The 23829-nt window shown below is 38.2% G+C and overlaps 1 protein-coding gene and 1 long non-coding RNA gene across 2 annotated transcripts in view; one reads left to right on the top strand and one right to left on the bottom strand.

The window, feature by feature from the left end:
• The first annotated feature begins 516 nt into the window (after positions 1-516).
• Positions 517-23829, top strand: part of plecb (plectin b) — a 56916-nt gene continuing 33603 nt past the window's right edge. The window contains exons 1-2 of the mRNA XM_060869862.1: positions 517-4331; positions 21516-21577. Of these exons, the coding sequence (XP_060725845.1) occupies positions 872-4331; positions 21516-21577 (3522 nt within the window). The 5' untranslated portion in view covers positions 517-871. The remainder of the gene's footprint in view (positions 4332-21515; positions 21578-23829) is intronic.
• On the bottom strand, positions 16328-21059 carry LOC132845686 (uncharacterized). Its single transcript, XR_009648441.1, has 3 exons — positions 20964-21059; positions 16593-16897; positions 16328-16501 (listed from the first exon to the last, which is right to left on the bottom strand). It is a non-coding gene; the product is annotated as an uncharacterized LOC132845686 (long non-coding RNA).

Raw genomic sequence — 23829 nt, 5'->3', positions numbered from 1 at the left:
AGTCTTGTCACACTCTATAAAGTGTGTAAACCTGGTTATCTATACAGTGGGTGTGAATGACTGGTGTCTCTTTCTAACATAGTATGCCTAAAGGGAGCCTCCCTTCTCTTAGTCTCGTTGCTCATTGGCTAGAACACTCCATGCTAGTGTAAGAAAATATGACACATCAGGGAGTGTTTATACGGCTCGGTCGTTCAAGTGTGTAGCCGACATCACGTATTCCTTGTCCTGCATGCATTCAGGCAAGACTGTGATATACCTCTAGGTTTTTCTTTAAACTTATTACTCTTTTCTTTTTTCTTTTTCCAATCTTGACTTATTGATGTTACAATTTTTGTTTAACCTTTTCGTGTTTTTTTTCTTGACTTTTTGATTTTACTAATTCTATCTGACCACATTGCTAATACTCTGTGTGTGGAACATTTGGCTAATAGTGCTCCTTTTTTTCTTTGTGAGAGAGGTAGGAGGGGCTGAGTGGTGTGCAGTACTGTCTCACTCTCTGTTGCACACACCCCCTCTCTCTGTCATTGCTGGTCTGCCAGTCCAGTTCCTTTCACTTCCAAGCAAGGCAGTGCACAGGAGGGAAAGGATTTTCCTTTGAGTTTGCTTTTGGAGGTTTTTAATTCTTTAAGAAGACTGACCTGTTTTCTAAGTACTTGATTGTTGAACAAGAGGGAGGACACCAACATTCGGGAGGATTTTTATTTTCAAAGATTTTTTTTCTTTCAATTGAAAGCACGTGGCAGCCGGCTCTGCCACTGAACGCTTCTACAGAGAGAAGAGTGAGTCATTGAATAATTTGTCCGTCCTGGTTTAGTGGTCTGCATATTTCTGTTTATTCAAACTCTCTGAGCCAGATTAAGGAAGCACGATGGTTGCTGGAATGCTGATGCCTCTTGACAGCCTGAGGGCCATTTATGAAAGGCTGTTCCGTGATGGTGTAATGGTGGCCAAGAAAGACAAGCGCCCTCAGACAAAGCACCCCGAGATACCAGGGGTGGGAAACCTACAGGTGATTAGAGCAATGGGCTCCTTGAAATCCAGAGGGTTTGTAAGGGAGACCTTTGCATGGCGGCATTTCTATTGGTATCTTACTAACGAAGGTATTGTGTACCTGCGTGACTACCTTCATCTGCCACCTGAGATTGTCCCCACTCCACTGCAGAGAGTGCGGCGGCCAGCTGCTACCTTGTCCATTGTTCAGAAGGCTGCACGTGTGCAGACTGTTGAGGGTCCAACTTCATATGTTTCCAAACCAGGAAGGGTAGGTGCAGAGAGCCAGGAGGCTCTGTTGGAAAGGCAGGGGTATCGTCACAAGAGGATGCAAACTGAAGAGGAGCCAATGTCCAGTGAGAAAACATCAAGGTTTAGAGGACGTCCAATTACTGTTGATTACAGCAAATCCAAGGCATATGGGGAATCTAGGGACCAATTCCAGTCCAAGTATGTAGTTGATCAAGGCATAGGCCACAGTGTTAAAAAGAAGATTATCTCAATTTCCCATCAGCCACCTGCTAAAATCAGTAGTGCGACATCTTTGGTACAGACGATGTCTGAGGGCTACAAGGGAACCAATGAGGCATCTCAGATTAAAAATACACCAAAGACCGTGGATCTGCCAGCACAAATTGCTGTTACTGCTGAAACTGTTGCAGTTTCAGCCTCTATGTCCACTAGCAAAGCAGTTAAACCCAAAGAAGAGGTATGTATTAGATCCACCACAGATCTCATCAATACCAAGACAGCCAAAGACACCGCTATACTGCCTAAATCTAAAGAACAAGCAGAACAAACCCTGAAAGTGACCAAGACTAAGAATATTCAGGAGCATTTATTCGAGGAGAAAATGCCAGAAAATACAAAAACATGCATCTCCATAACATCATCTACTCCTCAGCCAGTGGAACTGAAGCCAGTGACTAAAGCACAAGAAACTATTAGCAAGCCAGCCAAAGATGCCAATGGACCCCCTTCTTATAAAGGACAAATGGAACAGTCTCAAAGAGTGTCTGAGGTCAAGAATATTCAGGAGTATCCAGTCAATGAGGAAATGCCACAAAATACAGAAACCTATCAGGAACTTGTGACTAGCGAGTCACCCAAGGATATCTCTTTGTCTTCTCATTCTAATTCACTAGTGGAAAAAAAAATTAAAGTAACCGAGACCCAGAATGTAAAGGAGCATCCAGTTGAGAAGAAAATATCCAAAAATACAGAAGCATCTGTCTCTATATCATCCACATCTACTGTTCCACAGCTAGTGGAATTAAAGCCAAAAGTTAAAGGCTCACAGGAACCCAAACCTAGCATCCCGACCAAGCATGCCCCCGTGGTCGCTTCTAAACAACAAGTGAAAGTTGCACAGATGAAGAATGAACAGCAGCATCCAATCAAGGATGAACTGCCCAAAAATGCGGAAACGTGCATCTCCACAACAACTTCAACTAATGAGCCAGTAGAATTAAAGGCTAAGTATAAAGCTTCTCAGGATGTCATTATTAGCGAGCCAGCCAAGGAGACCTCAGTGCCTCTTTCCTCTAACAAACAAGTGGAAAAAACAGCAAAAGTGACCAAGATCAAGAATATTCAGAAGCATCCAGCCAAGGATGAAATGACCAAAAATACAGAAACATATATCTCTACATCATCCACGTGTACTTTTCAGTCAGTGGAATTGATGACTAAAACCACTCAGGAACTCTTCACTAGTGAGCCACTCAAGGATGCCTTGATGCCTTCTCAATCTAAAAAACAAGAGGGAAAATCACTGAAAGTGATCAAGAGTAAGAGTTCTCAGGAGCATCTAGTTAAGGATGAAATTCCCCAAAATAGTGAAGCAAATATATCCATGTCGGCTTCTAGTGTTCCGGAAACGAAGGCACAGACAAAAGATGTTACTGATCTGGATACAAGTGAAAATACCAAGGAAATAAAGGAGAAAGTTGACACTGGCATATCTTTGGGTTCTGCAGCGTCACGTGTGTCCAAAACAAACAAAGACGCAACGGTTAATTTTGTGGTTGACGTTGTTAAAGAAAAAGCTGAAGTATGTCTTGTGCAGCAAACTTCTGAAGCATCTTTGGAGGAACAGACTGGAAAGGCTGCGACGGAATCAGCCGTTCCACAAGCATCACCTCAGACTGTCGTACCTAGCAATGTTCAGAAGAGTAAGAAGTCACAGAAGACATCTATTATTAAAGAGACAAGCAGAGACACCCAAATGGCATCCAAAGATATCAAGCCAGTTCAAGTAAATCCAAAAGGGGCAGAAATTCCTTCTCAGGAATCATCTACCACTGTTACCAAGACAGAGAGTAAAGTGCTTAAGCATGATACCAAACCAGTTATTGAAATCTCAGATGCAGCTACTGTTGAACAAGTGAAAGAGGTTATTATGCATGAAGAAATAAAAGTTGTGGAACAAACAAAACCAAAACTGAAGAAAATGACCAAGCATGAAATAACATCAGTCCAACAAATGCCACCACCAATAAAACAATTAGAAGAATCAGAGGCTAAAGATTTGAAAAAGAATGAAGCAGAGGTAGCTCCAACGACTTCAAGAAGAAAGAAGAAAAAGCAGACTGCTGCTGATAAACAAGTTCCATCATCAGCTGCAGAAATAAGTGCGCCTAAGGAAATGGTGTCAACCCAGGTTGCAGTGAAAATTCATCCCAACCAGAGGTCTGAACTATTTGCAATGAGTGAATCTTCTAAAATCTGCACTGAAGATAGTAGCCAGACAGCAGCTGTACACTGTGAGGCCCCTATACACAAAGGGGAGGTGGAGCCAGCTCAGCCCTCTGCTGAAAAAATAAAACGGGAGGTTCTGAAAGAAAAAACATCCTCCTCACAGCAACTGAGGGAAGCACCCACAGCCAAAGCGTCAGCAACAACCCAGGCCGGCCCCTACCCTGAGCACGGGGATCCTCCCAGTGTTGCTCAACATTCAGCAGCTCCTGACACACAAAGCAGAAGAGAGAAGCAAAAAGTGCTCTCTGTGAGCAAGGCTGTCAAAAATCCTGTCACCACTGGCCCTCTCTCTGCTGAGGAGCAACAAGTGTTAGCTGAAGACGAAGCTGCCATGCGGAAAAAGATAGTTGTAGTGGAGGAGGTGATTGAGGTGCAGCAGCAGATTGCTACCCCGGGTGCAGAAGGAAGCCAACCTGTCGTTCCACCGGCACCTGAGGTTCCAGGAGACGACCTGGACTATGATGTTTTAGAGGAGTTGGCCAAAGAGCGTACTGTCTTTCAAAGTCCTGTCAAAGAGCTTGTCTGGGACCATTCTCTGGATGAGCCAGAGCCTAAAACCTTCCCAAACTTCATTGAAGGTAGGGTAAAAACTAAGTCTCTTCTTTCCTTCCTGTGCATGTGTTGTGATAATGCCACTGTCAGAGTTTCTCTGTGGGAGGGTCAGTGTGGCTAGCGTGAAGTTGTCATAAGGTGTGTCCTCATCTGTTCAAAAGGTATAAGTTATATGTATAAGGTATAGTTCAATATTTGCTCTGTTCCTGCAAGTGGGTTTTACTTTTTTGCATTTAAAGTGTTGCTAGGAAGATTGCATTTTGTAAGTGCTGCTCCCAATTGTGTTTAAAATGGGTGTGTATGGAGTAGCCTGCAGAGTTTAGAACTGATACACTAAAGTCTGATGAGTGAATCAAGTGAATGGAATCTTTTTTAAGCTTATTATGGTCAACACTTTGTAATACTCTTGTGCTTACTAAAGATTTTCACAATCAACCTGATTTTCTAGTTTCAAGTTTTCCAATGGATATAAAGAGCATTTCATAAAATGTTTTCCTGGCACTTATCCATACCACATCCACACCCAGAAATATCAGGTTGATGGATTAGTAAATTGCTTGCTGTGTGATTTATAGATATATCTCAAGGGTAGTTAAAAAAAAAATGTCATTTAATTTTTATTGAAAAGGGCTGAAAGATATTTGCAGCACTAAATGTTGTGCAGGAATCTCTTCCTTCTTTTTCTGTGTCCCATACCGGAAATGACCCAACCCTTTACTCATCAAAGGTATTAAACCCTCTAGCTTTGCTCTGCTGTGAGATAATCAGTGCACAGGAGAGTACTGTGCTTTCAGCAATCTTTTGCCCTGTTTTAGGAAACTTGTGTGTTTGGTCCCGTCCTGTGGTCTATAATCAGAGGTTTCTGTTTTCCATTTTCAAAGTCAGCCATGCAGGATATCTTGCTTCTGTTGTGCCCAATGCATAAAGTGTACACATTCTCCCATGCAGAGCATGCAATACATTGTACAATAGAAATTTCTGGAATGTGCTCTGCCTGCTGATTTTGCTATTTGTTGGCTTCATTGTCATAAGCATTTAAATGTGTTACATACAGTAGGGTCTTTGCACATTTAAATTTTAGTGTAAAGATGGCTAAAGGTGTGTGTACCTACATGGTTATGGGTGGGGTACAATGTTTGCAATGACAGGAAGCTTTAATAGATGGCCTATTACTATGGGTGTGTTTTTTGCTGTCACACGTAGTGTTGGTCAGAAATTCAAAGCACTGCACCATTTTCTTATTGTTGGATGTTACAGGTGGAGATTTTTTCACAGGTTGTTTTTAATCATTCAATATGTTGCACACATTGTCTTCTTCATAAAAAAAAGCCTCACTATATAAACCTTAGTAACTGTCTGCTGCCCCCTACTGCTTCAGTGCAATTGTCTGCAGCCATGTGGTGACATTATTTTAGCTTTTAATGCATGTGTGAGCTGAAGTGTTTGGAAACATTTCAGTTTTTGAGGTGAGCAAAGCTTCCATTTTAAGTCAGATCCCATTTCATTTAGCTTAATTAGTTTATAAAATATATGGAAAATAGGCCCAGTTTTAATCATGGCACATGGATAATATTGTTCATCAACAGTAAATGCTAGTAACCACATGCAGTTATTTCCATGGAGTCACCCTTATATTTGTTTTTCCTTCCTCCAGAGTAGATCAGTTTGATTTTTAAAAGCGAAGCTATCATTGATTCAACCACCACACATCACTACATCAGAACAGTGTGATGCAGATCCACCGCTGGTGTTAAGCAATGCAGAAAATGAAAGTGGTTTAAGATACAGTAGTTCCTCATTGTGTGTCCTGTGTACCAGCCTGTTTTGTGTACAGTGTAATCTCAGGCAGACCTGCAATTTGACTACCAGTGTGCAAACTGAGAATCAGTGTCTCGGTGTCATTGTCATTTCTCAGATATGCCATTTTGTTTTCCAGTGTCAGCCCACTCTCTAAATTCCTGAATGTTTATGATTCTGTCTAATGTCCAGAAGTTGGCAGAATGTCACTCTTTTATTCTTTCATGCCACATGATTGTGGTTTAGAGAGTGAGTCATCCTTGGCTGAACTGAGAGACGCAAATATGAGCCTGACCTTTAAGATGTTGTGTACTATCCTGCACACTATCAATAGCTTGTCCACTGACTACACAGCAATAAGCTTCTAAAGTCTGTCAGCACATTTGTTTTGCTGTCAACTTAAGTGTTTGTGTCACTTAAATCCATGAACAGCTAACATGATTTTGACCTTTTTTATTCAGACAGTTTGATGAAATTCTTTAAGCAGCAAACTATGCTACCATTGCGTTAGATGTCCACACTTGACCAGTTTATTCCAGGAGGTATATTGTGAAGCTGCCTTTCACAATTTTCAGTTCATCTTCTAAAGCAATTTATAATCTATTGAGGACTTAAATTTGTTTAGTCTGCAAATTTATTTATACCACAGAGAAATGATATGATAAAACATCTTTGTTGTTGTCACTCGCCGATCATTCATGACTTAAGCTTTTGGAGGAGACGTTGGGTTTCTGCTTTTATCATTGAATGAAAATTGAGCTTTGGTAGAGGGATGTCTTTATATAACAGACAAAAGGCTTTTTACCAACAGGTAATTCATACCTCCAGGCAAGTATATGGTAATGTGAGAATCTACTCATGGCTCCCTAGATGAATAGGAGTGTTTATTATATTAAATTAAATTTACTATTTTCTATGTGTGTTTGTGATAAATCTAGATGTATTGGCTTATAAATTGCCTTGCTCTGGGGTCACCAGCTCGGTCCTGAGCTTGGAATACTTGTAATGTCTGAGTGGAATTTCTGCACATGTTCTTTCTGTATCTCTGTGGGTTTCCTTCGGGTTCTTCGGTTTCCTTCACCTTCCATAAACATGGCAGTAGGTACCTTGGTAAATTGCCCCTAGGTATGAATGGGTGTGCTGTGTGCCCTGTTGTGGACTGGTGTCTTTTTTTTGAGTATATTCCCGCCTCAAACCGGGTGTTCTCGGGGCAGGTTTTGGATCCACATCAACCCTTACCAGGATAAAGCTCTTACTGGGGATGAACAAATTAATTATCTTTGTGCACATTTTAACCTATCTAAGCTAAAAACTATTTATAGTTTATCATGTGGCTCTGAAGGAATGAACAGTGCATGAAAATGCTATTTAATGAATGCTGCTTTAATTTTAATTCTGATCTAAGTTGAGCCTTGCAGTTGTAGCCCATTTAAGTATATAGTGCTGGAGTAACATAAACATTAAGAAGATAATGGCTGGTAAAATGAGCAGTCTTTCAGCAGCATTATTTACAGTGCCATATGTTGGTTTTAGAGTGCTATAAAGCATGCTATATTTAGGGTGTGTTTTGCATGATGGGAGGTTTCCTAGGCATCAGGGTGTCCTGTGAGAGAGACAGGGATTTCTAACCATCTCTGGCATTCCAGCATTGCTTTTCTCATTAGAGCAAATAGACTCTTACAGTGTTGGAAAAGTTTTGATTAAAAGTGCTGCTGATTTAAAATAACACAAGAGAAAGTGTTTATGGAACCTTTTATACAGCATGTGTAGAATTCAGACTGAGGGATAACATGAAACATGTCTTTTTTTTTTTCTTAGTATTGCTTAAATGGCTGATACAGATATTAAATAGGTTATATGATATCATAAGCCTAGGAACATAAACAGAGCAAAAATAAGATAATCCTATCTGATGGATGGATTCATTCCAGATCAGGTTTCCTGGTTCGGATAATCATAGTAAAGCTGGTGATCTGTGACCTAATCTCACAGAATAACTCTTTCATCCACCAAGGACAGGCTGATCTCTCTTTGGTCTTCTGAAGCCATGTGGGCACACTTTCATCAGTTTCTATCTCTGCCACCATGAGCACTTCAGTGATATTTATATCTACAACAAGCACTAACACCATGCTTACTGGCTCCTTGGACACATGCCCAGCCCTCTGCCCACCCCCCCAAGGCCTCTAGCTGCCCCTCCCACCTAATGGCAAATCCACCGGGGAGCAAGCTGACATATCCAAGCAGCAGGCACAGGCTGTCAAAATTAAGAAGGGGAGAAACAAGGCAGCACAGACCAAACAAACTGGAGCCTCTTCCCTTTCCCTCATTCCCCCAGTCCTGCTCTCCTCGTCCTCCTCTCCCTCCACACAGCCTGCTCCATGAAGGTCATACCTGGTAGGTTAGCACAACTGGACTGCTGTCCACGTTTGTCTGTGTGTCCATATATTTGTGTGTGTTTTTGCCAAACCCAGCGAGTTGATTGTTGTTACGGTCAAGGGAGGAGGGGAAATGCATGCTCGCATCAGCATGACCTTCAGGCAGCCAGACTGAAATTCTATTCCATATTTAAACCCATCCATACTACGTGAGACTAGAATTACATGTGACATTTCAAGGCTTTTTCCGTTCTACAATTCTTTATTTGATGCTAATGACTTCCCACTTCGTGCTGCATGGAGCTAGAAAAGAGGCGATGCTCTCAAACAAGCTTGACTGGCAATGTTTGTATTGACAAAGCTTGGTGGAGCATCGTATGGGAGCATCTGTAAATCTCAGCCAGCTGTGATTGTGCTTTGAAGAAAGTTGATTGCATATGGCATGAAAATGCTCCCACCTGTTTTAACCTCTAAGTATCTGTGTACTCATTTTGTCAGAATTAGTTGTGATTAGTTTTTTAAAGCTGCTATTGGTCTAGATAGAGGAGAGGCCAATGTTTGTTTTGATTTATATCAAGCTACATGGTTGTGCAATATCATGAACATAATCTTCAACTGGAGCTGTAGAAAACAACATAGCATATGAATCTTTGCTTGCTGATGTTTTTCGGACTGTCTTATACTTTATTTATCGGCTTGCAGCTCAGTTTGTTGAGGTTTATGATGAACTGAATATTAGGAGTTTCTCATCCTCTAGCAGGAATGTGTTTTATCATCAAGACCAGCAGTTTATCTGACTTTGTGTGTACAGATGAATTATTAGTAGGTGTAGTCAGGAGTGTTCCCAGTACAGACATTTTGTAGATTAAGACCAGAAAAAGTCAGATGGGCGGGTTTCTTTCGGAAAAGGGTGTGTAAATGCCAAGCAGGAAAATTACTACATATCTTTATCAGAATAAAAAAGATTGAGCTATTTTATTTTCACTTTGAGCTTTTTACTGGAAGAAATTTTACTCCCATTTGTTATTAAATGTAGCCCCACCCCTGATCTTTTTGGCGCTCATGTTGTCCCCCAGTGTCCTTTCACCTGTTGCTGCCTGACTCATCTCAGTGCTAATGCTAGATAGTCCCATGAGATCTGTGTTCTCCACTATGGTGCTTTGAACATCAACAGCCCCATAGCTGTCTACCACTGGAGGTTTCTGCCAAAGTCTAATACACTTTTTTACTAAGGATAAACTTAAATTTTGTGTATTTCTGTACCCTTGAATGAACAACTTTTAGACCCTATGTATCTTTTAGTAATTATTACCTTATTGTATCTTTTACCTAGGAAGAAGAATGTGGTTTACATTTAAGACTTTGCTCTAATTACAGTCCAAATATGTGCTTCTCAGGAAATATGCTATATTCAGGTTTTCCACATTGCATATAAAAGGTACAACTGAATAAAAAGTACAGGATGGAGAGTGTAGGAAAATGGAAATGTCGAGGGAGTGACTGCTCCCACCACTTCTATGATTTAACTATATTTTATTTGTATACTGTATTTATTTATGGACATTGTCTATAAAATCAGCTTTGTAGAATATAAAAATTCTGAATAAAGTGTAAAATTTCAGTTTATATTTATCTCTCATGAGCAAGCCAGAGGTTACGATGACAGGGAAAACCTCACTGAGATGATCTGAGGAAGAATCGTTGAGAGGAACCAGAGGAACCCTTCCTCATCTGGGTGACACTGGATAGTGTGATTATAAATAATGTGCTAATGTTGTGTGTCGTCTAGCTTTCACATTGTGGATTTTTCTCATCTTTTTATTTTTGGGAATTTAATGAATGAATCCTGCTGCAAATGATGAATAAAACCCAAAGCTTTATATATGTGTATATATGTGTGTGTGTGTGTGTATATATATATATATCTGTTCTGTATGTATGGGATGGTTCTGTATGTATGGGATGGTTCTGTATGTATGGGATGGACCTTTGTACAGCTGTCAGTGGTTTAATTTCTCATTATGCCCTAAAATCAAGCGATATACTGCTTTGGAGTGTTTGGAGCACAGGTTAGAGTTCGAATAACACTGAGGTCTGTCACATTACAAACTGTAGTGACTCTTTGGGAATGGCATTTTGTGTACTTTCTCACACACACCTTTACATGTCAGCTGAATATAAATAAATCTGTTCTAGAAGCTGTTCTTGATAGTAGGGGAAAATTGTAGATCTCTCTCTCTCTCTCTCTCTCTCTCTCTCTCTCTCTCTCTCTCTCTCTCTCTCTCTGTTCCTCCTCACTCCCCGTAGCTCATACACGGTAATCTATTAACTGACCCCTGCTTGTGGCAGTCAGTGAGAAATGAGATGACTTTTCTTTTATAAATCTGCACTTCATACCTCAGCAATGCGGGGTTTTCCATTTTAACGATTCTTGAAAAACCAGTGTTTGATTTCTGTTTCGGTCTCAGGTTGCAGTGAAAGAGAAACTGTGCTCAGGGACAATCCATGTAACTTGATGACTGTCCTAACAGCTCATATTTACATGAGAACAGGAATCATATTACGGAAGCATCAGCACCGGTCATTGGCTTCTGTGCCATTGTCTGTTACTATCATAGCTATATCTTGAAGAATCTGGGTGGAGCAAGACATAAAAGTGCACAGAAAACCTGAACACTCTTTTAAGAAACGTTAAAACAGTGCTTTACTCAGTCAACCTGCCACACTGGACCAATTACGTGACTTATGACAAAAGTGAAGTGCATGTGCAGTTATTTATTATTATTTAGTTTATTTGCATTTTGCATTTTCTGGTAACAGACAGTTCTGTTTTTCTTAAGATATATAACACTTTATAACACTTTCAATTGTATATTGTGAGCAAAGGCCTTTTCAGCGGTCATTTAGTAACTTATTAATCCATATGGTTACTTATACGAATGAGCAGAGACGTATATTTGCAGAGATTAGTGGTACACAGTGCTAATGCTGTAGTCTTATCACTGAGCAAGAAGAAAGCAGACCCATGAACAATGTGTTTTATTAGGTGTGGATGCACTTTTCTTAAGCTTTTAAGAACAATACTGTGACACTGTGACAGCCACAACTTTCTCTGTGACTGGCTTAAAATTACGAACGTAGAGATTTACAGATCTGTGTTTATTAGTCTGTCCAAGGAGAATTTAAGAAGTCTTAAAAGTGTTTCTTTTCTGCAGGGTCTTATAATTTATTCTGGTTTGGTTTTTTAGGTTCTTTTTTTTTTTTACACTGTATTAGATGTCTACACTATTTACATGTAAAACTGATCATTTAATAATTTAAGATCAGGTTACACCAGTATACATGTTTTCAACAGTCTCTATTTTTTTTATTATATTCTTACTTTTTTGTTAAGAACATTTTACACCACTCTGAATGAATAATGCAAATTTTTGGAATAATGATATATTTTTGCAAGTCTTTATACAGTATATCTCCAGCATGAAGGCTGTAGACACGTAAACAAAATTTCTGTGTAGGGCTTCAATACAGCTTTTTTTAACTGTTTACTGTTTACAACTGATCATTAAACCAGACAGCCTTTTGTACAGCATGACCAATTGCCTGGAAAAGCTACTATTGCCTCTAGAGACAAGTGTGGAGAGATTATAAGATGAGCCTTGTTGTAGTTTGTCATTTTCCACAGCCCATTACATGGCCACCTGCATCCTTTGTTTGTCTAACAGTCACACACAAGCTCAGCAAAAATGTTGACAAAAAATTGTAAAAATCCATTTAGTAGTCTAGATCATGAAATCGACTTTTTTTTTAAACTTTGCCAAAATGGCAAAGCACAGATCTGTGGCGATACCTGACTCTATGTAGTGATTCATAGCTTGCGGCAATAGCTAATGTTTTTAACTTTTACATGATACTCAACAAACAATGGCTTATGGCTGTAGATCAGCAGGTACACAGAGTAGTTCGTCAGACTTCTTACATCCTTTCTTTTTGATTTTTTCACCATTTCAGAGATGATCTTAAAAATTTAACTTTAACCCTTGATTATTTGTTTTCTGCAATATTTTTTGTCTTATAATTATGTATAAATAATCTCGCATACACCAATCCTAGTCCACCAGACCTGCACTAAGCTGTACAACACACATTGTCTAACACACTTGTGTTCGCTATAGGTTGAGATCTCGTGATTATGAATTTTTTTTCTTGCATCTAATAATTTTGAGCTTACTTTTTTACGTTTAACAGTAGTAGTAATTATTGATTCATAGAAACATCTGCCGCTGGGTTGCGATAAAACTGTCAACACTGTGCTGCCAGGCAAGATTCCTGTGTCCAGCAGACAAAAATTCAAGCACATACCAGCATAAATTTTTTTTCACACATTCTCTCCACATACCTCTGTCTTTGTCTCTGTCCATCAGTCTGTCTCTCTCTGTCTCTGGCTGGGTGAAAAGTTATGAAATTTCAGCTAGCAAACCCTAAATTACTTAAATTTTCATATTTATACGTCATTTATTATATATTAAAGTTACTTAACATTTAGCAACAAAGTTTTTCAACAATATCCAGACACAGATAGAGATTTTATTTTATTAATTACGACCACATTTAATCATATATATATATATATATATATATATATATATATATATATATGTATATATATATATATATATATATATATATATATATATATATAACCTTTATGTTGCACTAAAGTCATCTGGCAAAACGTTTATTCCAGTGAATACATCTGACCTGTACCTCTATCGTAGGTTTACTTTTTGAAATTTCTTTCATGGATCATTGTATGTAGACATCTAAAAACCGACTTTATTAATGATTTGAATGAATTGATTAATGTTAATTGCACAATGCTGCATATGTTCACATGTCCTGGATGATGATTGGATACCAGATCAAAACTTATCTGAGAGCTTGATAACTCTGACTCGACTTAATCTGAAAGTTTAAATGTGTCTCAGAGTTTGGAGCTTTCAAATACCACAGAGAAGAAAATATCCCAAAGTCTTTTCTGAACACAAAATGGCAAATTCAACCTCATAAAACTGAGGACACAAATTGCTGACATTTGAAATGATTGAACAATTTAATATCAATTATTCATTAATAAGTGTTTATGTAATGAAATTTTATGGTAGATATGAGTCAAACATTTAGACTGCAGATTTGAGAGATTCTCGTGCTGTTATTCTACTGGACGATTATGTTTATTATCCTCCACTGACGCATACTGTATAAGGGCGTGTGTGTACTTCCGTATCGAGCTTGGTAGAACCTGGAACAATGAAAAACAAAGTCTCTTGACATTCATGCATTGCTAAACTATTAGAAGTGTTTGGTGTTGAAATGTTTTATGAACGACAGAATTATTTGCACAAGATAAGCTATGGAGAGAGATCTGCATTTTTATATAACAAAATGTGTTGCGCAGGTAAGGTATGGCTCCTTTCATTATTTTGGGCATTGGGAGGGTTCTAGCTAAGGAGGAGTTTGCATTAAGAGTGATTTTTCTGCACTTCTGAGAGTTATGGTACAAGAACAGCTTTACGGGTTAAAGGTAAATGGTGCATCATTAACTTCTGAGTCAGTGTTACGGCTGTGCATGTGTTTATTTTATGGGCTTTGCTAAAGTTACACAAAAAGGTTTAACATGAGTTTTCACTGAAAATGCCATTGACTTGATCCAGCAGTTTGTGCAGGAAAGGATTTTTTTCATTTATTTTTTTATTATTATGTTGCTTATTTTGTTTTATTTCCCATCAGTAGCAGTCATAATAATGCAAATAATTATTTTATATTAGGAATCATAAACTGGAGTTTTTCAAGCCTTTTCGAAAGTGTGTAATATAACAGCTTTTCAAAGTAGTGGTTGCTACAAGCTGGCTTTATTCTTTTATATGCAGCATATTATGGGTTTAATAGTAAAGGTTAAATAGCATCAGTGGTGGTAGTTGGTAGTGGTTGTGTTTTGTGTTTTCTCGCCATCTAGTGATGGATTTATGAAGTTTTAGTAAGTTCTTTATGAAATTTCATTAGTGTCTTAGGTTCAATCAATGTTGTAGATGTTTAAATATCAAAATGATAGCAGTCAGATATCAGATTAAAATTTGTGTAATTTAATCACATTTTGGGTTTGGATTCATTTGATCAACCCATCATCAAACTGAATAAAATTGAATAACAATATGTGAAAATTGAATAAAAACTCTTTTCTAATTAGGGTGAAATTGACAATTCAGAGATTTTAATCTCCCTGTAATTCTACTCTTCCTGTAGTCAACTGTAGTCCATTCATTCATTCATTCATTCATTCATTCATTCATTCATTCATACATTTATCTTTAGTAACAGCTTTATCCTGGTAAGTAGATCTGGACGCTATTCCAGGAACACTGTATGTGAACTGTTTATATACTGGATGGTTATATCCTTTTTTTGTATGGTTGTGTCTTTCTGACACACTGCTTGTGGCTCTATAGAGCCCACAGTATCCACACTGCCTTTTAACTGTGTCTCTCAGGATGTTCTTAACAATTATGTCCTCTAGAGGGCGACAGTAGATAAGGTATAATTTGTACTTTGTTTCTATAATCTTGTGATTCTGTGTGTGGAATGATCTGGAACCTAAAGCTTGACACATCAGATTTTCCCTGCAAACTGTAAGATGAGTCTTTTGAGATCCCGGGCAGCTGGCGCCGACACGTGCTTCATCCTCAAATCCTGTTTTAATGCAACATTGCCATTTGATCTGTGGATTTAGGTCACTATAAATAAGAAAGGAACATGAGTCATCACAATGGCTCCTGAGAAGAGAAGGTGGAGGACAGATGGACTGCATGAAGGACAGCAACGTGGTTTATTTTATTCTGTTTGTAATGTATTATAGCGATCTGAGACACAAATGGGTTTCACTTTTACTTCCCTTTAATTCTAAAAGGAATTTACAGAAATTGTAGTGTGAAGGGTTTGAACATTCCTCTTAGTCTAGGAGTGGCAGCTCAGCACACGCCCTCACAAGCAGAGATAACAGTAAAAGAGTCAGAGAACGAGTTAGGATAGAATTCACCTGTGTTGGAGAAAGGATTGTGTTACACCCTGCACAGGCATGTGAAGGCTGCCATTTTATAGTCTCCTTCCTACCGAAGGTGTTATGTTTCCTCACATTATTCATAAGGGATTAGTCTGCTTAGAATTTACCCAGGAAAAAAAAAGATTATATAATAGCTAATAATAATAGTATGCGTTTGATTTAAACCACTAGTAAAACAGTTCAGCAGTTCCTTTTGGTTTTTTTTCATATGAGAGATTCCTATTTTATCAATGTATATATTCTCATTTGTTATATTACAGATGCGTTTTTAGCCCTTAATCGATTTAGGGTTGTAAAATGTTTATACTGTATTGTTGAGTTAGTTTAGTAACATAAAAAGAAACCAAGCTGTATATTTCCTTGTCTCTGGAGTAGTATACTATACTATACTATACTATACTATACTATACTATACCATAGCTAGCTAGTGTTCCATATTGTACAGTGAATGTGCCATACGTAATGGACCACCCCTCCTCAATGTCAAGGAAAAGTACATTTAATCCCTTTACTTCTCAAAGTGTAGTCTGTTTATTTGGTAGCCCTTTTCTGCTGCTTTACATTCAAGCTGTAGTAACACTTGCGCATGACTAAAAAAATAACAGAGTGGGATTTTCTTATTTCCCAACCGCATGACTAAATTGAATGATGTACATGGAAGACACTGTGAGATGGAATAACCCAACTAAATGCTTGCATGAAAGACTTTATTGTTGAAAAGATCCGTCTGGTCTAGAAGTAGCATAATAAGCACTTTTGCATCGTGTAATGGGACGTTTCTTCTGCATGCCATTGCAGAAATGGTCCGCTGACCAACTTGTTCCACAGTCTCTGTGTGAATCCATTGGTGAAGGCTGTCTTTGGCTGGTGAGCCTTTCGTGCCTCTCTGTCACATCCCTGAGAACTGAATGAAGGTTCAGTGGTGAAGGTTCAATCGCCATGTGAAACAGTAATGGAGCAATTGAGTTCTGAAAGATTTGCCTTAGCTAATTTACCTTAGCTTTCTGGTGTCTCTGCAAATCCAGGCCTGGATGTCAATATTTATTTTTTTTTTGTTTTAGGCCTAATAGATCATCATCCAGGAAACAAGAAATTTTTTGTCTTTTGTCGTTCCATTGTAAAAATATTTTAAAATCTGTGTCTTCTCATGTATAATCTCAGTGAGGATTCACCAGAGCTTGTGATGATGAATCATCTGCTCAACCTGATGATCTCGTGAGCAAGATGATGAGGTCTCTCTCTTGGTGTGTGTGAATGGGTGTGGAACCCTTACGGAGTCACATAGTGACTCTTACAGATGCTGTGGGACAAAGGGATACATGTATAGAAGGAATAATCAAAAAAATCTCTATCTGTAATTGAAGTGACTCTTACACATGCTGAATGTGAGTCTTAAAGATGCTTCCCAATTTAAAGTGACATTGTGTGGCATTTGTCTCTGAATGTCAGAATAATAGTCAGAAAAAAGAACATAGCTTAAATTTGCGTAATCACCCTATTGAACTGTTGGTGGTGCTGCTGTACATAAACAGCCAGTACTTCATAGATCACTAACACCTTCATGTTTAACCTTTAGTTAATTGTGATATTCTGTACTTGTTCCCTAGTACAGGGATTTAATTCATGATAGGCTTACATAATGATGACATTATAGATGTTTGATCTGTTAAGCCACCAACTCCATTATAGCAGTAGAGCGCTATCGCTTCTGGGGATAATGTTTGAATTTCTTTTGCCACTCCTTAATTCCTTCACTTGTAGGGACACATGTGTGTAAGTTCTAAAGTCATTAGTTAAGGTGTGTTCCTCCACGTCTGGTGCAGAGGGCCTGAATATCAGAAAATAAACACATGCATGTACCGTGCAGCAGTCAAGTCTGAACAGGTAAAGTAATAGGTTCCGACTTTGTTGTTTGAAATGCTAGGACGTTGTCACTTGGAAAAAGGATCATAATTCAGCAGCTCTATATCAATGCTGCATTGGGTCACTCCAGTGGCATGTACTACAGTATTTTATGATGAACAACCGGTGTTGTAGTCTGTGTTGATAAGACATCCTGTTTGCTTAATGCTTCAGGTTTTATAGACCTGTGTAGGAAGATGTTAAAAGCTAATGCAGGACCTTTTAGCTTTCTGGATTTTGAATAAAAGCTAAAATTAGAGTAAGTCTAATAGTGACCAGTCTCATATACAGGAAGGCTTATAGTTTCTTGTTATAGTGATGGAAAATGTGTTGAAATTTAGGTAGGGGAAGATTTCTGTACAAATACTTGGAACTGTGTGTATGAGTAATTCTTCATGCTTTTATCCCTTTTATGGTGGCAGATACATTTCCATGTTACTTGCATAGATGCTGGTGGTGTGTATGGGTGCTTGAGGCTTGTATGGGGTGGGTAAATGACTAACTGTACCATCCTGTCGACACCTGAATGCCACTCCTTTTCCTCCACCCTTCCTGCCAACATGAGTAAGCCATGAAGAAACATTCCAGATAAATTAGTAATTGTTATAGGAGTTTATACTTGTGCTTATACTTATTTTCTAAGTTCATTTCAATTCATTCAGGTTGGAAAAATCTATATATCTATGACAAAAATATTCACTGTGAATCTCAGTCCATCTCAGTCCAGAGCAACTTTCTCCTTAATCTCCTTTAATGCCTTATTTTCATGCACCTAATGTTTAAGGTGTGTATACAGTGTATATGTGGGTGGTACATGAGGCATGCTGGTAACCACACCTTGAGATCTAGGTCTCCAGTCCCTCCCTCTTTTCCTGTCCTGGCAGAGCAACAGGCCAGGCAAAGCCAAGCCCACAATGTCCTCCAAAAGCTTAGTGGAAACACACACAGAGTAGGGACAGGCCCACATCACGTAGCCTGTAGGCATCTTTTATGCTTAAGGAACACCAGACAGAAAGGAAACGTGAGCTGACAGAGGAGAGAACAAAACCAAACCAAGAAAAGGAGGAAGTCCATTTCAGCTGGAATACATCCACAGTACTACAGGCTGCTGCTGCTGCTGCTGAGTTTTGAGCACATCAACCTGTGGCTGGACACAGGAAGAAAGTAGAATCCAGATTGTCTCAGCTGCCTTAAGCGTTTACAGGGAAAATGAGTTCTACACAGAAACAGAGGAACTACTCCTCTGACAGCATGGGGAGATCCAGAGTGCCCTCAGATGATGGCTTCTACCAGGGCATGCTTAAAGCCATGGATGGCAGAAAAGGTACCTGAGTGAGAGCTACCTTGCTGTTAGAACACTTAGATTAGGAGAAGGCTAATTGATTGAACTTATTAAAAATATACAATTGTTATTATCGGCTAACATTGCTTAATCATTTAGACCTAGTGTTTTTAGTTACTCTGAGTAACTTGCTGCTATCCTAAATGCTAGTTTATGGTGTCTGTGTGTGGCTGTGCTAAAAGAGGTTCTGCATAGTTTGTGGTTTTCTCTTGGAAAGTGTACACGTACCCACCATAACTTTTACCATAATTCTGTGCTTTGATGCATTACTGAGGGTAATGACTAGAGTTATACTTAGTTAGAGTTATACTTAACGTAGTTTTTTCAGTAGTAGTTCCAGGTGTTTTAATCTAGTTTGCACTGTGCTCTTTCAGGATTGGTCAGTGATGGAGCACACTGTTTTGCTTTATGGCTGGACATTTGAAAGAAATAATAGCCACAAATCTCTGATTCATGCTGTAAGCCTTTCAGATAAGGTGTATCTAACTTCTTGAGTTTAGACTGAAAAGATCCACACCCCTTTTTTTCCTATTGCCTTCTGCTACTCTAAATGAACAAACATAAGAATTCCTCAGCAAATAATGTTTCTGGCACCAAGACAATGGCACTACCGTCATGTTTAACGTACTATTAATTCTCTTATTACACTGAGCATTATTATGTGTCATTAGTATGTAAATGTTTTGTTTATCTACTTTGCATCCTGTATTATCTCTTGTGACTCATCAATAATACATTACAAGGTTCTTAATGATTGGAGCTGAATTAGAAGCAGTAACTCGTATCAGATAACTGTGTTCTTGACCTCACATTGTCCAATGGGTGCGGTCCGTTGTAAAGTGACAGGACTGATGGCTTAACCATTAGCATTGACATGAAATACTTGATGAGGAATTTTCTAGCTATAAACTCAAAGTACATGCTCTTTAAGTGTGTCAAGTCTCAAAGGCTACTCGGGAGGAAAATTATGAGTGTTTGATGTTGTAATCTACAACACTGTGAAACACCAAAAATGGAAGCCTATTACCAATGAGGCATATTACTCCACCCTCTTTGGTAAAAGTACAGTGGGTGTTCACCATAGCAACGTTGCTACAATACCACTCCACCCTGAGACATTCGGAGAAAGTGGAGAAAGTGTGTGTCAGTGGCCTGAAGAGGGTGTGTCAGTGGTCTGAGATAAGTGGCTTTAATGGTCCTGGCTTATCATTTTCTTTTCAGCTGTGTGACTTTCTAAAGGATTTACAGTAGTAAACCATCATGAAACTCCCTCTTCTGCTTCTGGTTTGAACTGTAGTTTTGCTCATGTATGGTAGCCATAACAAGCCTTTGTCACCAGTTATTTTTATTGGTCAGGCAACTTCCTCTGATGACTATGATAATTTATGCTATATCTGTGAGCAAGATCAGTATAGAAAAACAGTCTGTTAGAGATAGCTGAACTCATCTAGTCATCAAGTTGTGAATCACTGCAATCATTTAAATCAATGAATCATTTATAATGATGTGGGCCCAAAAACACCGGAATAAACGGTTCCAAAAGTGTAATTTCATGTACATTTGATTGCAAAGTCCAGTGAGGGTAAGACACTATGACAAGATTTTCTCAGTAATGCAATCATTACAGGATAGTGATTGCAACAAGCATCTATGACTATGAATAGAGTGGGAGGGTTTCTATTGCTATTGCTTTTCTTCTGGAGGAACTCTCATCTTAAGTTGCTGATTACAAATTGTACTATTTTAACATACAGTAGAAGCATGATTCATTATTCTTGATGGAGCATCAAGTCAAGTTAATTGTTCATCTGGTCAGTCCCATAGTGTACCCGTTATCTGTGTATATGCTGTTAATTTATCTTGTAACTTACTTCTAGTAAAATAGTAAATCTTAATATAGATTGATTCTTACTGGTTTGCTCAAATGGTTCATCACATACAGTATATGTAAAAACAGGATGTGACTTATACGGTGGTGGTGTCTGCCTTTCCTTTATTAGAACATGACTAATCACTGTACTTCTTGGTAGAATTAAACTTTTGTCATCCCTATCAATAATGTAAATTTCTTATTATTCTTATGAATCAGTGGGTTTAATTAGTGAGGGTTTGTAATACTCACTTGTGTATATACAGGTTGGTGTTCCTTGTGTTTTTCGGTCAACTGAGAACTGAGCCGTTCCACCGATGTTGTGATGTGTTGTGATTTCCAGTGTTCTGTCTGTACATGTGTATATGTGCTGCCTGAAGCAATCCCATGAGCTCAGATTACTCCGCCTTCTGGCATTGTAAAAGACCTAGCTAAGCATGCCAAGTGATCTGCCATGTGAATACCCATTTCCAAAATGTGCGCCCCTGAGCCAGTTTCTGCTTGTGGCTTGGTATGAGGTGAACGTGTCTGTGCACATGGTAGATCATTATGCCGTCATGTGTATTTGGTCAAGCTGAATAAGATGTGATACAGACCATCAATGTCCACTCACTATTCTCACTAAAATGACACTTTACCTTTAAAATGGATTTACTGTACATGTGGAATTGAGTTCATTTTGTCTTGGCAGCTCTAAGTAAAATACGGCGTCTTTAATAGCCATGTTGTTGATCTGATGAATCCACATTGTCAAGTCATAAAAATAGAATTTTTTATAACTCATTATTGTTTTGTGTTTTACAGATGAACGGGACAGGGTGCAGAAAAAGACTTTCACCAAATGGGTGAACAAACACCTGATGAAGGTAATTTAAGTTACTAATTCTTAAAAAGTTTCAAGTAACACAAGCTCAGTTCACATGCTCAGTTGTTCTTCCATATCTGAGCACAAGTTGTTGTATACATGTGTATATATGTATATATATATATATATACATATATATATATATATATATATATATATATATATATATATATACTATTCAACCCAAATGTTGAAGGAAAAGTCAATAGAGGGTCTTCATAAAATATCAGTGAATGCCAACAATATTAGGAACAGTATTACTACACCTCACATTATTTAGTGCTAAAACAAAATGAAGCAGGATTTGCTGACTTCTAATGATTTTGATTCAGCACAGTGATGATCTTTGATCCTTTTTCCGAAAGACATATGCCCGATACTTGAAAATTGGAGTCAGGTGGAAGCAGAACGTCATGAGGAAACACTTTTACAGTTCAGTATGGGCGTTTGGCATTTAAGGGATTAAGGGATTGAGTTTGATGGATGTTGGTATTAGACTATGGAAAACATTTGTTTTCCATTTGTTTTCCATACTCTTTAATTGTTTTTCTGATAATTCTGCTTAGGTAGCATTAAGAAACCAGTAAAACAACAAGGCAAGCAGCTTTTAGACAAACAAAATATTTCATGTAGTTAACAGCAGTGTTGTTGTTGTTTTTTTTAATGATGACTGTATTTTTTTTAACAATGATTGAATCATCAACCCACCATTATCAAAATTATTAGAATTATTAAGTTTTTATGCTAATTATTTTGGGAGTGCACAAATTATAAACATTTTAAATAATAATGGTCTTAATAGTTGAATAGCTGGATTATCAGGATCTGAAGATCTCTGCTGAATTTATTTTACATTTACACCGGTCCCTGGCAGATTCTCTTAATTAATCATCATTAGACTGATCCTTCACAGCACAACATATTATATCTATACTAACATCTTTTTAATTGGTTTACTCTGTATAATATAAGAAAGATCAGATTATATAACTTAGATAAAGCATCAACAATTTTCATCCAGGTACCTTATCATGTCTTGGTTCAACTACTGCAGCTTTCATTTTGTAAATAACATAGTCAGAGTGTGAAAAGCACCTTGGTGCTATGTCTAAAACTCTTGTAGGTCATTATGGTGGAATTAAGTGCTTCTTATTTGTAGGTCACTTTAGCTACATGCTAAATGAAAACATATAAACATATGCTGTATGTTTTACACCCAGGCAACAGAAGCCTTATTGTAAAGCATACACTTTACACCAGCAGCTGAAAATATGTTGTCAGCAAACTATTCATAGCTCCTTTCCTGTAACGTACCTCAGTCAGAGCTTTGTAATTATTGCTAAAGACCAGACAATTTATCATAGCCTAGTCAGAATGGTGAAGGGTTCTGAGAGAGGAAAGATGGATTATAAAAGGGTAAATGATAATTCCCTGGATGTTATCATTTTGAAAGGAAGTCCAATTTCTGTTCCATAACAATATACTATGAATTTTTTTATTTTCCAAAAGTAGCTGCAGAGACATGGGGTTTCTATTTATATTGATCTGCCTCCAGAAGACTAAAGACTCCAATTTATTCATACATAAAAAAAAACTCTTACACAAAAGCTTATTCTGTAAAAGTCCAGTGAAATGCCAGAATCACAAAACTTGGCTGTTTCAAGATGTGTGTGGATGTGAGAGTGAGTCAGAGACATCTGGATTCATTTTGCTGCTCTGAAAAGGCAGACTGGTCTCCAGTAGCTTGTGTGTTTGACCGCGGGTGGCTGTCTGTCTGCCTGAGACCTGCAACAGCAATCTGTCTCCACTCAGCCCTACATGAATTTCCTCTGACATTCATTTAAAGAATGCCACTGCAGTGATTACAATCTTAAAAGTGGATGAGAAAGAGAGAGAAAGAGAGATATGTCCCTGCTCTGTTGTCCCTGTTGCTTTTCTTCAGTGAAATGCAGCAATTACATTATAGATTATTCAAGATCAAGGAATAGGATGTTAAAATAGAGGTCAAGTTATTATTAAGTCCTTATTAAGTTAGTAACTTGTTAGAATGGAAAGTAATTCTAGATTAGGAAGTGATAAAAAGTGTAATTTTCTGAGGTCTGAGTTAAAGGTCCAGTTTCTGCCATTTAAATCTAAATGTTTTATAGCATTTTTATAGTCTGTACTCATGTCAGGAGAATAAGGTGTGTCAAGTGAAATTGGTTGCACTATAAAGCACAAGTCCATATTTGTTTAAGCTATTGAAAGAGAAGC

The sequence above is a fragment of the Tachysurus vachellii genome, chromosome 5, assembly GCF_030014155.1.
Source record: "Tachysurus vachellii isolate PV-2020 chromosome 5, HZAU_Pvac_v1, whole genome shotgun sequence".
Taxonomy (NCBI): domain Eukaryota; kingdom Metazoa; phylum Chordata; class Actinopteri; order Siluriformes; family Bagridae; genus Tachysurus; species Tachysurus vachellii.
This window is presented reverse-complemented; position numbering and strand designations above follow the sequence as displayed.